At 45.3% G+C, this 16869-nt stretch overlaps 1 protein-coding gene across 3 annotated transcripts in view; it reads right to left on the bottom strand.

Annotated features, from left to right (window-relative positions):
• LOC141106029 (interferon-induced protein with tetratricopeptide repeats 5-like) overlaps nucleotides 1-16869 on the bottom strand; it is a 71071-nt gene that overhangs the window by 39625 nt on the left and 14577 nt on the right. Inside the window, exon 1 of one of the 3 annotated variants that reach the window (XM_073596369.1) lies at nucleotides 16122-16468. The exons of the other annotated variants lie outside the window; for them this stretch is intronic. Within the exon in view, the coding sequence (XP_073452470.1) occupies nucleotides 16122-16126 (5 nt within the window). The 5' untranslated portion in view covers nucleotides 16127-16468. Of the gene's footprint in view, nucleotides 1-16121; nucleotides 16469-16869 lie in introns of those variants that run through there. 3 annotated transcript variants of the gene reach the window in all.

Below are 16869 nucleotides of genomic sequence, written 5' to 3'. Positions count from 1 at the left end.
CCATGATCAAAATAGACTGATCCAAGTATCCCACGCTTTAGATGCAGACGCTAAGATTTCCTGGTGGGAAAGTTTATTTGGGTATAGTCTGAACGCTACAGCTTTCCTAAACATTTTGCTCCACCCTGTTGTTGTCCTAACCTGTGCAGCCTTATTGCTTTTCCTGATGCAGGTAATAATGTGCGTTACTATCAGGAGAATGAATGCCAAAGCTATGAGAATGTGTACCTCAACAAGGTATCTTCTCTCAAGGAACAGAAAGGCCACTAACTCAGAAACAAATCTCTGAGGAAGCCATATCCAATCCAGACCAGTACAAAGAAGTTGCGCATTTAAGAGAGGACCCTAGAACTATATTTTTCTTGTTCCAGGGATAAGCCTCTTCAATTTTTAGTAATAAAGTGCAGTCAGGTTTACCTAAATTCCAAAAGTTTTAATCATTTTTTTTATTTTTTATTTTTTTTCCCTCTCCCTTTTGTTGTTAATATCTGTGTACCTGACCTGCAAAAATACTGTTAATGGGAGAGGAGTTTTTTTTAGAAAAACATTTGTTTTGTTTTTTGTTTTTATTTTTATTTTTTTATTATGTTTTTTTAACCAATGTATTCATTTTTTTTTATATACAGATTCAAGGCTCTTTAACAGTCTTGGTTGGAGCAGCGTTCAATCTGTAGTTTTTTCCGTTTTTTTGTTCTTTTTTTCATTATTATTCCCACTATTTTTCCTGTTCATTTTCATTACTCACCTCTCTTCTATTCCTTTTTCTTCTTTAATATTATGCTCTCTAAGTTTTTCCTTTTGGTTTCTATCATTTATCTTCTCAAGATAATGTAACTAAGACATCAGTCATATCATTTTTCTTTAAAAAAAAAGACTTTGCCTGCCCGCAAGTACCATATTTTAACTAAAGTATCCCTGGACATCCAGTTTTATGTCTTAATGTAATTTCACCTCCCCTAGTCTACCTACTACTTTAACCTGAGCCCCGTGAGCAGGCGTGGTGAACCCAGGGACCTGGCAATAACAGACAGTATTGTCTATCCCTACCATCAAGGGCCATGGATGATACTGGCTGTTGCTCAGACTCTGTACCCTGTGGGGAACCCACTCTACTCGTCCACATTACACCCTTTATGAGTATTTAGTTTTAATGGCCAACACTCTGTTCCTGTCCAGAATTTCTCCAATATCTGTACACTAATGTTCTTCTCTCTCTTTTTGTATTCATGCACGACTGTCTGGAGACCCGCCCGACCCCACCTGAAGAAGCAGCGACCACCAAGTTATTTCTTGAGATAAATGTGTCACGAATAAGACTTTCCTGGACTTTCCTTCACCATGCTGAAAAGTTCTGTCTCGCGGTCCGATCCAATCGATGCAACCATTACATGGTCTTACAAAGATACATAACTAGATATGCCAGGATCCCGCCATCAATGTTGGAGTTCCGCTCCTCCAAGGCAGAGGAGTGATGAAACATTGCAATACAGACACTCATGGTTTGGATGTGAAGTCTCCAAAGGACCAGGATTTCTTTGCTATCTTAAGCCTACTTTGAGGAGTTCCGGCGTGTTCAAGAAAAGAAGAGGAGGCCGCAGTGGTGGTGGGGAAGGGTCGGGGCTTCAGGGCTGTTGTGGGTGGGTACAGAATCATTAAAGGAGGACATAAGTTCAAGAATGAACTTCAGGGGGAACTGATGTGGAAATGTGAGACCTATGATTTTTTACCTTCAATGATAATCAACATTCATAAATGGACATGCAATATGACTTAAAGCAGTGTGTCAGGAAATTGCCTGGACATTCTGAGAACAGCTGACATATTAAACAGCTCTGGTTTAAGCTTTGTTTATAGTGTCAGTTTACCACCTGGTTTATAGATGTATTGTCCCTTGAAGGGAATCACTTGGGGGATGTGAGGCCGACTGGGAGTAGTATTGTTACCAAACTTGTTTCACTTAAATAGGGTTGGGCAGAGAGGGGTTTATGACATGTAAAGACCTCCAGTTAGCCAAGTGTTAGGTGCAACCCCCCACCCTTGAAAGAATGTGGCAATGCCTTAGCATATGGAAGGGGGGGGTTACAAATGTGTATATATTGTAACACAGATCACTGCCCAGGTCTCTCTCCGGCTGACGGTCTAGATGAAGGATGGTTACGTAAGACTTCTCCATACAATGTATCTCTATTATCTTCTGTCTCTTTTCTTTTCTGTAATCTTTTCTACTGTAGGATTTGGCCTTAATACCTTATTAATCTCTTGATAGCATGGGTATGACCATTATAGCAACATTTATTATCATTGGTAACATTGTTTTTAAGGTTATATCATTTATGTTATAGTTGCTAATCTCATATTAACACAAGTTTCTTTTCTGTACAATAGTAAGTTTAAATAAATTAGATTGTTACCCTTTTCGAACAGATATCATTCGTTCTTAATTTCATGGGTTGATTCATATATAGATAAAAGGTTTTAATCACTTATGTATCATTAAATATATAAGTGAGGTAGGTATAAAGGGATCCACGTCAATATATATATATATATATATATATATATATATATATATATATATATATATGTATGTGTACCAAAAGACACACACATACACACAGTGCAGCACTACTACAGTGATAATTCAATGCTATACTTAGTGCTATGTATACATGAAATAAAATTCAAATTCATAACAAATTCATAATAAATGTCCCATAAATCAATATCAATCTTGATAGTAGTGCACTGCTGAGGAAGACCATTCAGAGGTCAACTCAATACATGTGCAAAGGAAAGGATCCAAGCCTGTGATGTCACGCAGCCATGGTGGTGAGCAAGCGGACATTCTCTATACATGTAACAAGCAAATTTTGTTTTTATATCTAGTAAGTGTCCTCTTTTAGCTGGGTTTTAAATAAAAGTTTTATAGCAGAGAGCACTATTTTTCATCACATGATACATGAGTCCCTTGACGTGGAGGAACAGATGAATAATAATCTCGGAGATCAACCCCTTATCTGTGAGAGACACATTGGGTGGAGTGGAGATCCTGAAAGGAAGAAATTGAACAGCTGAGTCCTGAGAGAAAGAAAAGATTTTTGGGGAGTGAATATAGAGAGTTCATTTGAGTCTTCCTGACTCATCCTTGAGGTGAGCAGATTAACCACCTCAATACAGGGCACTTTCACCCCCTTCCTGCCCAGGCCATTTTTCAGCTTTCAGCGCTGTTGCATTTTGAATGACAATTACGCGGTCATGCAACACTGCACCCTAATGAAAATTTTATCTTTTTTTTCCCCACAAATAGAGCTTTCTTTTGGTGGTATTTGATCACCTCTGCGGTTTTTATTTATTGCGCTATAAATAAAAGAAGAGGGACAAGTTTGAAAAAACACAATATGTTTTACTTTTTGCTATAATAAATATCCAATTTTTTTTTTTAAACAAATTTTTTCCTCATTTTAGGCTGATATGTATATTTCTACATATTTTTGGTAAAAAAAAATCGCAATAAGCGTATATTGATTGGTTCGCGCAAAAGTTATAGCGTCTACAAAATAGGGGATAGATTTATAGCATTTTTATTGGCAAGGTACAGTAGGCGCAGGCCTAGAGCGCACATCAGTCGGGGGAGGCTGGCAGGGCCTAGGATTGCCACCTGTCTGGGATTCACCGAGTGATTTCTGCTTCTGCTGCATAACGGACCAAGGTTTCTTCCTCCCCATCTACCCCCTCCACTCTCAGCTCCTCCGTTCGCCCAGTGTGCTGCAGACGGGACATGGAGGCAGAGCTTACATGTTGTCCGGTGCTCTCCTCTGGCTGGCTGCAGAAGGGACATGGAGGTGGGGTTGAAGGCGGAGCTTGAAAAGTGTGCGGAGATCGCACTGGGAGACTAGCTTGTAAAGTATGTTTTTTGGGTGCTGTAGTATGTCAGGATTTTAAAGGGTTCTCACCACTCCACCCCCATACACCATCTATATAAACAGTTCTGCCCCCCCATAAACCATACATACATACAGTTCTCACCCCTTCATCACCGCCATACACCATACATATTTACAGTCCCCCCCATATGCCATCGATACACCATCAGTACATACAGTTCTCACCCCCCCATCCCCTCCAGACACCATCCATATATACAGTCCCCTCCCCCCCTAATGCACCATCCATACATACAGTTCTCACTCACCATCTCCTCCATACACCATCCATATATACAGTCCCCCCCCTCCGTACACCATCCATATGAACAGTCCTCATCACCCCCCCCACGATACACCATACATACATACAGTTCCCACCCCCACCCCCCATCTCCTCCATACACCACCCATATATACAGCTCTCAGTTCTCCCCTCATATACCATCCATATATACAGTCCCCCCCATCCACCATCCATATATACAGTCCTCATCAACCCCCACCGATACACCATCCATACATACAGTCCTCACCCCCACCCCCCCATCTCCTCCATACACCATCCATATATACAGTTCTCCCCCCCATATACCATCCATATATACAGTTCTCCCCCCCATATACCATCCATATATACAGTCCTCACCCCCCCCATACACCATCCATATATACAGTCATCACCCCTCCCCCCAATACACCATCCATCTATACAGCCATATATACAGTCCTCACCTCCCCCCCTATACACCATCCATATATACAGTTCTAACCTCCCCATACACCATCCATATGTGCAGTCCTCACCCTCCCCCATACACCATCCATATATACAGTTATCACCCCTCCCTCCCATACACCATCCATATATATAGTCCTCCCCATTCAACATCCACATAACCGTTTTCACCCCCCCCCATACACCATTTATACACCTTTCCCCTTTCTATATACAACCCTAGCCTGTCTATATACTACCCTAGCCTGCCTATATACTAGCCCAGCCTGTCTATTTACTACCCTAGCCTGTCTATATACTAGCCCAGCCTGTCTATTTACTACTCTAGCCTGTCCATATACTACCCTAGCCTGTCTATATACTACCCTAGCCTGTCCATAGCCAGTGCCACCACTATTTGTCAGGCTGGGTCCAGAGGCGCAGGTGCGGTACTGCAGACCATGGCTGATGAAATAGGTGGAGAGGCACCGCAAACATCTGCACCCCCGCCACCTCCACTGTATACATGGGCAGGACAAAGGGGGGTGGAGTCAGGGGCAGAGCCAACGGGGCCACGGCAAAATGAGGTTTTTGCCTTGGATGTCAAAAATACTTGCACCAGCCCTGACTGGCAGCCAAAGGCTGCAAGCTCTAATCAGTGCGCTTCTGGTGGTTTGGGGGGGGGGGGGGCAGTTCTCCTGTCAAAACACAATAGCACAACAGGGGAGAACGCCACAGTAACATCACTTGTGTTAGTACAGCAATCTGTCAGTTTTTTTTGTTCAGTCCATTGGGTTGGAAAAAACTTATAGTGTGTACCCAGCTTAATATCTTCCTTCATCTCACAGCTGTAATCATATACTCTTTCCTGGATGCTGGAGGCTGATGGTTAATAAAGCCTTCCTTTGTTTTCTTTCCTGATTTCTTTCAAGCTGGTCATACATTGTTAGTGGAGAAATAACCATGCCGGCATATGGTATTTTGACAGCTGCATCCACAGCCTATCAGCTGCAGCCCATGATCGAGAAAAATCCTCCAATATGTCCCTTCAACAGAAGTCATTGAGAAAATGTACTTTTGTTGAGTGGAGACAACCACACACACTGATCGAAATCTGGCCAGTCCTTGCTGAACCAACCCAAATTCAATACAGCACTTTTGTTATTTGACAGTTTTATAAGCACCAAGCACTGGGCAGGAAATGTTTTATTCTATTCATGCTGCCACTGAGCTAACACTCCTGCTCCAACAGGGAGAGAATACATGGCACACAGCTGTCCCTGGGAGATACCAGTCAGGCAATAATTGAGCAAGGTGCTCACTGCCCACCACTAAGAGACTGAATCATTGAAAAGGGATCAGAGCATCATTAATGTTACCTCCCCTTACTTCTCCTCTACATAGAAGCACTGCAGGGCTTTTCTATGTGATAACAGTGCCTGGCTTCAGGAGTAGGCTATATTTCAAAGTATGTTTGCCCCACTGTTGGATGGGATGCTTTGGCTTCTATGAGTTATTTCACTGACGCATTCTAAAGAAATACTACAGTCCTCCTTGTTTGTTTCATGAGAACTGCATTGTTCAAATGATGGTCTCAAATGCCAGATAGATTTTTGCATTCTGACGTCCAACGGGTTAAATTTGATTGGCGTAGTTGCCAACATTGTAAAAAAAAATTTAGGAGTCTTGTTATAATTAGGGTGCGGGGCATGCGTTTGTGGGCGTGGCACAGGGGAAAACTAAAAATGCAACGGCAGTGGGCGTGGTTTACATGAAATAGTGGGCGTGTCTTAAATGGGCGTGGCTCAAAGAGGGTGTGGTTAGAGTCTGAGATGAATGAGAGATGAAGAGGGAAAGGGGGGGAGAGGGATGGAGCAACAGCAGCCCCAGATCCTACACAACAATGGAAATATGTGTATTCTAGAAAGTTTAACAATCAGCAAATAAAGATACTCCAAACACCTGGTGTTAGCACTTCAATCATTCCGGCACCATGGTTGTTATGGTGTCAGGATGATTGAAGTGCATTATTTCTATTATTACATTGTAATATAAAATGAAATCATTCAACTCACCATAATGCTGAATCAGTGGGATCCCTGAGCGTGTCACCTGCCACGTCGCCTGCCACCAGCCGTCCGTCCTTGCATCAGGTGACCCAGCAGAGTCCGTCCTTGCATCAGGTGTCCCAGCAGAGTCCGTCCTTGCATCAGGTGCCCCCAGCGGAGCCCCCCTTACATCAGATGTCCCCAGCGGAGCCCCCCCTTACATCAGATGTCCCCAGCGGAGCCCCCCCTTACATCAGGTGTCCCAAGTGGAGCCCCCCTTATATCAGATGTCCCCAGCGGAGCCCCCCCTTACATCAGGTGTCCCCAGCGGAGCCCCCTCACATCAGGTGTCCCCAGCAGAGCCCCCCTTTACATCAGATGTCCCCAGCGGAGCCCCCCTTACAGCAGGTGTCCCCAGCGGTTCCCCCCTTACATCAGATATCCCCAGCGGAGCCCCCCTCACATCAGGAGTCCTCAGCGGAGCCCCCCTCACATCAGGAGTCCCCAGCGGAGCCCCCCTCACATCAGGAGTCCCCAGCGGAGCCCCCTTTACATCAGGTGTCCCCAGAGGAGCCCCCTTACATCAGGAGTCCCCAGCGGAGCCCTCCCTCACATCAGGAGTCCCCAGTGGAGCCCCCCTCACATCAGGAGTCCCCAGCGGAGCCCCCCTTACATCAGGAGTCCCCAGCGGAGCCCCCTCACACCAGGAGTCCCCAGCGGAGCCCCCCTCACATCAGGAGTCCCCAGCGGAGCCCCCTTTACATCAGGTGTCCCCAGCAGAGCCCCCCTCACATCAGGTGTCCCCAGAGGAGCCCCCCTCACATCAGGAGTCCCCAGCGGAGCACCCCCTGACATCAGGAGTCCCCAGCGGAGCCCCCACTCACATCAGGAGTCCCCAGCGGAGCCCCCTCACATCAGGAGTCCCCAGCAGAGCCCCCCTTACATCAGGTGTCCCCAGCGGAGCCCCCCTTACATCAGGTGTTCCGAGCGGAGCTCCCTTACATCAGGTGTCCCCAGCGGAGCCCCCCCTTACATCAGGTGTCCCCAGTGGAGCCCCCCTTACATCAGATGTCTCAAGTTGTGCCCCCCTTACATCAGATGTCCCCAGCGGAGCCCCCCCTTACATCAGGTGTCCCCAGCGGAGCCCCCTTACATCAGGTGTCCCGAGCGGAGCCCCCCCTTACATCAGGTGTCCCCAGTGGAGCCCCCCCTTACATCAGATGTCTCAAGTTGTGCCCCCCTTACATCAGATGTCCCCAGCGGAGCCCCCCCTCACATCAGGAGTCCCCAGTGGAGCCCCCCTCACATCAGGAGTCCCCAGCGGAGCCCCCCTTACATCAGGAGTCCCCAGCGGAGCCCCCCTCACACCAGGAGTCCCCGGCAGAGCCCCCCCTCACATCAGGAGTCCCCAGCGGAGCCCCCCTCACATCAGGAGTCCCCAGCGGAGCCCCCTTTACATCAGGTGTCCCCAGCGGAGCCCCCCTCACATCAGGTGTCCCCAGAGGAGCCCCCCTCACATCAGGAGTCCCCAGCGGAGCACCCCCTCACATCAGGAGTCCCCAGCGGAGCCCCCACTCACATCAGGAGTCCCCAGCGGAGCCCCCTCACATCAGGAGTCCCCAGCAGAGCCCCCCTTACATCAGGTGTCCCCAGCGGAGCCCCCCTTACATCAGGTGTTCCGAGCGGAGCTCCCTTACATCAGGTGTCCCGAGCGGAGCCCCCCCTTACATCAGGTGTCCCCAGTGGAGCCCCCCCTTACATCAGATGTCTCAAGTTGTGCCCCCCTTACATCAGATGTCCCCACCGGAGCCCCCCCTTACATCAGGTGTCCCCAGCGGAGCCCCCTTACATCAGGTGTCCCCAGCGGAGCCCCCCTTACATCAGATGTCCCCAGTGTTGTGGAAAATTTTATATTAATGTATTGTCATAAGAGTCTCCCAGTGTCTGTCCTCTTGCAGCCTGCTCTAAAGAGCGGACTGGGGTAGACTGACGCTGGTTGAGATCCGTTTGGTAGTGAAAAGCTCTTTGGGGATGTAGAGAAATGTTTGCAGAGTGGGGACGTGTCCACCAGCTAAGGGCCCCTGTGCGATGCACAGAACGATCGTCTGGTGGGGGTGTGTTCGCTCTGCAAAGACATTATCGGTTTAACCAGTGTGCTCTCATGTTGCCCCTGTGTGCCTGATCAACACATTTGAGGCCCAATGAGTGTACGCCTGCCGATAATCTCTCGTCCACAAAGACAGTAGAATAATCCAGGTATACATTGTTCTCTGGAACAATGTATAATAGGGATTTCTATCAACGGAAATACGGGAGTCTTTTGGGTTGTACTGGTTGGAGACAGAGTTAATGTTTGAAAACCATGTGGCTTCTAAAAACATGCATGCACCCTGTCTCTGCTCAGACACACCCATAAGACTCCTGTAGTCATTGTGCATTGGTTGTTGCATTTTCCTGTGTTGTTAAATCCGTATATGGTCATTGACATCCTGTGAGGTCACAAGCTTTGTAAGAGGTGTTTGGCTGTTGGAGGCCAAACCCTCGAGCTTTGGGACTTCCTGTTATGCTAATAAAGAGTGAGCACACGGCTGAGGGGCAGTGTGATCTTGGAACTGGAAGCGTGAGGTTGTTTCTATTTGTGAGGATGGGGCACACACCAGAGGAATGGCTACATCAGAAGGAGAGACATATGATCAAAAGGTGAGATGCATTTATATCATTAGACAGATTTGTTATTATGATTAGAAACAGGAGATTTGGCTGTGTGCTCTGCGTACAACCAAATTTCCATGACACCAGCCGAGCCCCCCTTACATCAGGTGTCCCCAGCGGAGCCTCCCCCTTACATCAGGTGTTCCCAGCGGTGCCCCCCTTACATCAGATGTCCCCAGCGGAGCACCCCCTCACATCAGGAGTCCCCAGTGGAGCCCCCCTCACATCAGGAGTCCCCAGTGGAGCCCCCCTCACATCAGAAGTCCCCAGCGGAGCCCCCTTTACATCAGGTGTCCCCAGCGGAGCCCCCCTCACATCAGGAGTCCCCAGCGGAGCCCCCCTCACATCAGGAGTCCCTAGCAGAGCCCCCCTTACATCAGGAGTCCCCAGCGGAGCCCCCCTCACACCTGGAGTCCCCAGCAGAGCCCCCCCCCACATCAGGAGTCAGCAAGGTGGGGTGGGCAAGAAAGGACAGAGGGGGTCTCAATTCATGTATTCTACGCTAACATCTACCTTATGGCTATGGCATGGCCCAGACAGTATTTTTCCAACCAATTTTCATAAACAGGAGGCATATTTATAAGCATTTCCAAACAATGCATTGAGAAGAATGTACCTGTCATTCATACAGAATAGCAGACAATTCCGAGATTAAAGTTACCTACATTTTAGCAGGCATTCTTTAAAATGCTGGAGTGTCTCATAAAGTGTTCTTTAAAAGCATCAATTAACCTAAAACTGACATTTAAAGAGTAACTCCATTTTTGTTGAGAAAAAAAAACAATCCCCTTTGGGTGATCAATGTACTGTACATTGTAGGGATTTCAACAGACTTTGTAGCAAATCCTACCTGTTTCTGCTGTGAAGAAAAAGTTGTTTTTCTTCCATGTCTTTTGGAAGCTGATTCTCAATGTCAGTGATGTTTTACTTATTTACAGCTGATGTACTTGCTGTGCTCTAATGAGGAGAGTGGCAGAGTTTGCATTCCTTTAGAAGTGGCAGGGTCTGCATTCCTTTAGAAATGACTAGCCTTTAGGGACATCTCAGCATAATGGACATTTTTGTTGCAGAGGATGCCTAAAATCTGACTCGTATTTTAGTGCAGACTTATGGGAAAATTAATGAGCCAATCATACAAGCAGGAAATTACATTTCTGGGGGCATTCTGTACACCAACTGTGTACAGAATGCCTCCAGATTGCCATATTGCATTGTGTTTTACAAAAACAAAAATTACATTGCTGCAGTTGGAAAAGGAAAGGTAATTTTTAATAACATTAAATTACAATATGGCTTGTGTCACAATAGTATGCTCTATATTATTGTTTTTTTTCTTTGCAATATTTTTTTCCCACAAAAGTGGAATTACCCTTTAAGAGATTCATACATATGGTCTGAAGGAAAGACTAGCATGTCACATCTCTAGCCACTTGCCGACCGCCTCACGCATATATACGTGAACAGAGCGGCACGGGCAGGCAAAATCCTATCGGACCCCCCCCCGGTGCCAGCGGCGGTCAGCATTTGTCTAGGAGCGATCAGAGATGAGGGGGAGGCCATCCGATCGTGCCCCCCCCCCCTCGCGATCGCTCCCAGCCAATGAGAAACATCCCCTGCCTGTGTATAGTACACACAGGCAGAGGATGTGATGTCATCTCTCCTCGGCTTGGCAGTTTCCGTTCCGACGCCGAGGAGAGAAGACATCCGAGTAAGTGTAAAACACTACACACACACAGTAGAACATGCCAGGCACACTAAACACCCCCGATCCCCCCCCAATCACCCCCCCCCCCCCCCGTCACAAACTGACACCAAGCTGTTTTTTTTTTTTTTTCCTGATTACTGATTGGTGTCAGTTTGTGACAGTTAGAAGTGGTAGGGCAGTGAGTATTAGCCCCCTGTAGGTCTAGGGTACCCCCCTAACCCCCCCTAATAAAGTTTTAACCCCTTGATCACCCCCCGTCACCAGTGTCGCTAAGCGATCATTTTTCTGATCGCTGTATTAGTGTCGCTGGTGACGTTAGTTAGTGAGGTAAATATTTAGGTTCGCCGTCAGCATTTTATAGCGACAGGGACCCCCATATACTACCTAATAAATGTTTTAACCCCTTGATTGCCCCCTAGTTAACCCTTTCACCACTGATCACTGTATAACCGTTACGGGTGACGCTGGTTAGTTTGTTTATTTTTTATAGTGTCAGGGCACCCGCCATTTATTACCGAATAAAGGTTTAGCCCCCGATCGCCCGGCGGTGATATGCGTCGCCCCAGGCAGCGTCAGATTAGCGCCAGTACCGCTAACACCCACGCACGCAGCATACGCCTCCCTTAGTGGTATAGTATCTGATCGGATCAATATCTGATCCGATCAGATCTATACTAGTGTCCCCAGCAGTTTAGGGTTCCCAAAAACGCAGTGTTAGCGGGATCAGCCCAGATACCTGCTAGCACCTGCATTTTGCCCCTCCGCCCGGCTCGGCCCAGCCCACCCAAGTGCAGTATCGATCGATCACTGTCACTTACAAAACACTAAATGCATAACTGCAGCGTTCGCAGAGTCAGGCCTGATCCCTGCGATCGCTAACAGTTTTTTTGGTAGCGTTTTGGTGAAATGGCAAGCACCAGCCCCAGGCAGCGTCAGGTTAGTGCCAGTAGCGCTAACACCCAGGCACCGTACACCTCCCTTAGTGGTATAGTATCTGAACGCATCAATATCTGATCCGATCAGATCTATACTAGCGTCCCCAGCAGTTTAGGATTCCCAAAAACGCAGTGTTAGCGGGATCAGCCCAGATACCTGCTAGCACCTGCGTTTTGCCCCTCCGCCCGGCCCAGCCCACCCAAGTGCAGTATCGATCGATCACTGTCACTTACAAAACACTAAACGCATAACTGCAGCGTTCGCAGAGTCAGGCCTGATCCCTGCGATCGCTAACAGTTTTTTTTTGTAGCGTTTTGGTGCGGCCTAGTACACCCTGGTCGTAGTCAAACCAGCACTGCAGTAACACTTGGTGACGTGACGAGTCCCATAAGTGCAGTTCAAGCTGGTGAGGTGGCAAGCACAAGTAGGTGTCCCGCTGCCACCAAGAAGAAGACAAACACAGGCCCATCGTGCCCATAGTGCCCTTCCTGCTGCATTCGCCAATCCTAATTGGGAACCCACCACTTCTGCAGCGCCCGTACTTCCCCCATTCACATCCCCAACCAAATGCAGTCAACTGCATGAGAGGCATTTTCTTTATGTCCTCCCGAGTACCCCTACCCAACGAACCCCCCCAAAAAAGATGTTGTGTCTACAGCAAGCGCGGATATAGGCATGACACCCGCTATTATTGTCCCTCCTGTCCTGACAATCCTGGTCTTTGCATTGGTGAATGTTTTGAACGCTACCATTCACTAGTTGAGTATTAGCGTAGGGTACAGCATTGCACAGACTAGGCACACTTTCACAGGGTCTCCCAAGATGCCATCGCATTTTGAGAGACCCGAACCTGGAACTGTTTACAGTTATAAAAGTTACAGTTACAAAAAAAAGTGTAAAAAAAAAAAAAAAAAAAAACCACAAACAAAAATAAAAAAAATAAATAGTTGTCGTTTTATTGTTCTCTCTCTCTCTATTCTCTCTCTCTCTATTGTTCTGCTCTTTTTTACTGTATTCTATTCTGCAATGTTTTATTGTTATTATGTTTTATCATGTTTGCTTTTCAGGTATGCAATTTTTTATACTTTACTGTTCATTGTGCTTTATTGTTAACCATTTTTTTGTCTTCAGGTACGCCATTCACGACTTTGAGTGGTTATACCAGAATGATGCCTGCAGGTTTAGGTATCATCTTGGTATCATTCTTTTCAGCCAGCGGTCGGCTTTCATGTAAAAGCAATCCTAGTGGCTAATTAGCCTCTAGACTGCTTTTACAAGCAGTGGGAGGGAATGCCCCCCCCCCCACCGTCTTCCGTGTTTTTCTCTGGCTCTCCTGTCTCAACAGGGAACCTGAGAATGCAGCCGGTGATTCAGCCAGCTGACCATAGAGCTGATCAGAGACCAGAGTGGCTCCAAACATCTCTATGGCCTAAGAAACCGGAAGCTACGAGCATTTTATGACTTAGATTTCGCCGGATGTAAACAGCGTCATTGGGAAATTGGGGAAGCATTTTTTCACACCGATCTTGGTGTGGTCAGATGCTTTGAGGGCAGAGGAGAGATCTAGGGTCTAATAGACCCCAATTTTTTCAAAAAAGAGTACCTGTCACTACCTATTGCTATCATAGGGGATATTTACATTCCCTGAGATAACAATAAAAATGATTAAAAAAAAAGAAAATGAAAGGAACAGTTTAAAAATAAGATAAAAAAGCAAAAAAATAATAAAGAAAAAAAAAAAAAAAGCACCCCTGTCCCCCCTGCTCTCGCGCTAAGGCGAACGCAAGCGTCGGTCTGGCGTCAAATGTAAACAGCAATTGCACCATGCTTGTGAGGTGTCACCGCGAACGTCAGATCGAGTGTAGTAATTTTAGCAGTAGACCTCCTCTGTAAATCTAAAGTGGTAACCTGTAAAGGCTTTTAAAAATGTAATAATTTTGTTGCCACTGCACGTTTGTGCGCAATTTTAAAGCATGTCATGTTTGGTATCCATGTACTCGGCCTAAGATCATCTTTTTTATTTCATCAAACATTTGGGCAATATAGTGTGTTTTAGTGCATTAAAATTTAAAAAAGTGTGTTTTTTCCACAAAAAATGCGTTTGAAAAATCGCTGCGCAAATACTGTGTGAAAAAAAAAAATGAAACACCCACCATTTTAATCTGTAGGGCATTTGCTTTAAAAAAATATATAATGTTTGGGGGTTCAAAGTAATTTTCTTGCAAAAAAAAATAATTTTTTCATGATTTTAAAAAGTGTCAGAAAGGGCTTTGTCTTCAAGTGGTTAGAAGAGTGGGTGATGTGTGACATAAGCTTCTAAATGTTGTGCATAAAATGCCAAGACAGTTCAAAACCCCCCCAAATGACCCCATTTTGGAAAGTAGACACCCCAAGCTATTTGCTGAGAGGCATGTCGAGTCCATGGAATATTTTATATTGTGACACAAGTTGCAGGAAAGAGACAATTTTTTTTTTTTTTGCACAAAGTTGTCACTAAATGATATATTGCTCAAACATGCCATGGGAATATGTGAAATTACACCCCAAAATAAATTCTGTTGCTTCTCCTGAGTATGGGGATACCACATGTGTGGGACTTTTTGGGAGCCTAGCCGCGCACGGGACCCCGAAAACCAAGCACCGCCTTCAGGCTTTCTAAGGGCGTAAATTTTTGAGTTCACTCTTCACTGCCTATCACAGTTTCGGAGGCTATGGAATGCCCAGGTGGCACAAAACCCCCCCAAATGACCCCATTTTGGAAAGTAGACACCCCAAGCTATTTGCTGAGAGGTATAGTGAGTATTTTGCAGACCTCACTTTTTGTCACAAAGTTTTGAAAATTGAAAAAAGAAAAAAAAAAAAAATTTTTATGGTCTTTCTTCATTTTCAAAAACAAATGAGAGCTGCAAAATACTCACCATGCCTCTTAGCAAATAGCTTGGGGTGTCTACTTTCCAAAATGGGGTCATTTGGGGGGTGTTTGTGCCATCATGGCATTTTATGGCCTTCAAAACTGTGATAGGCAGCGAGGAGTGAAATCAAAAATTTATGCCCTTAGAAATCCTGAAGGCGGTGCTTGGTTTTTGGGGCCCCGTACGCGGCTAGGCTCCCAAAAAGTCCCACACATGTGGTATCCCCGTACTCAGGAGAAGCAGCTGAATGTATTTTGGGGTGCAATTCCACATATGCCCATGGCTTGTGTGAGCAATATATCATTTAAAAAAATAAATATTCAACGGGCTCAACATGCCTCTCAGCAATTTCCTTGGGGTGTCTACTTTCCAAAATGGGGTCATTTGTGGGGGTTTTGTACTGCCCTGCCATTTTAGCACCTCAAGAAATGACATAGGCAGTCATAAACTAAAAGCTGTGCAAATTCCAGAAAATGTACCCTAGTTTGTAGACGCTATAACTTTTGCGCAAACCAATAAATATACACTTATTGACTTTTTTTTTACCAAAGACATGTGGCCGAATACATTTTGGCCTAAATGTATGACTAAAATTGAGTTTATTGGATTTTTTTTATAACAAAATTAGAAAATATCATTTTTTTTCAAAATTTTCGGTCTTTTTCCGTTTATAGCGCAAAAAATAAAAACGGCAGAGGTGATCAAATACCATCAAAAGAAAGCTCTATTTGTGGGAAGAAAAGGACGCAAATTTCGTTTGGGTACAGCATTGCATGACCGCGCAATTAGCAGTTAAAGCGACGCAGTGCCAAATTGTAAAACGTGCTCTGGTCAGGAAGGGGGTAAAACCTTCCGGGGCTGAAGTGGCTAGGGAAATGCAGAGATGTGATGCCCGCAACTGTGTTCTGTGCTCCTCACTTGTATCATGTCCATGTAAGGGACAAACTCCATAGAGGAAGGGGGCAAGAAAAGGAAACCCAGAGAGATTAAAAAAAACTATCTGTTGGAATTGCAGCGAAATAAGACAAGAGTGGGTTATTCACACCACAAACCTATTAAAGAAAGCTGAATAAACTAAATAGCTGAAGAAGAGCAATACATACCATACATACAACAGAAAGACAGCAATTCATGCAAAAGAATCTGAACAAATATTATTGTAATTACCTCATTGTGGTACGCCAATGTTCACACTGAGGAAGCAGTGTGCCCACCCTGTGCTCCAAAAAGCTGTTTATACCAGCAATGTTTTCATAGCTTGGTGGTATATTGTTATGGTGACTATCGTGCTAGCAGGAGGAGCAATGGGAGAAACGAAACTCAGAGCTTCCCTTGGTAAACAGAAAGACATCTCAGAGCAAAGAATAGAAAGTTAAACCAGAAAGCACAGTAACCGCAGGATGCTCTCAGTGGATATAAATGTTTAAAGGGTAAGTTCACCTTTGGACACTTTTTTTTCTAAATCCCAGCTCCCCTATGCACCAAAATAGCATTCATGTACTTTTTTTTTGCAAAAATATCAAAGCTTTTCATTAACCACTTAAGGGCGAGCCTTTTTTTGAGATTTGTTGTTTACACGTTAAAAACATTTTTTTTTGCTAGAAAATTATGTAGAACCCCCAAACATTAGAAATTTTTTTTCTAACACCCTAGAGAATAAAATGACGGTCATTGCAATACTTTCTGTCACACCATATTTGCGCAGCGGTCTTACAATCGCACTTTTTTTGGAAAAAATACACTTTTTTGTATTAAAAAATAAGACAATAAAGTTAGCCCAATTTTTTTATATATTGTGAAAGATAATGTTACTCTGAGTAAATTGATACCCAACATGTCACGCCTTAAAATTGCACCCGCTTGTGGAATGGCGACAAACTTTTACCCTTAAAAATCTCCATAGGTGACGTTTAAA

Source organism: Aquarana catesbeiana, linkage group LG08 (genome assembly GCF_042186555.1).
Source record: "Aquarana catesbeiana isolate 2022-GZ linkage group LG08, ASM4218655v1, whole genome shotgun sequence".
Taxonomy (NCBI): Eukaryota; Metazoa; Chordata; class Amphibia; order Anura; family Ranidae; genus Aquarana; species Aquarana catesbeiana.
Note: the sequence above shows the minus strand (reverse complement) of the source record. Positions and strands in the feature narration are given on the sequence as shown.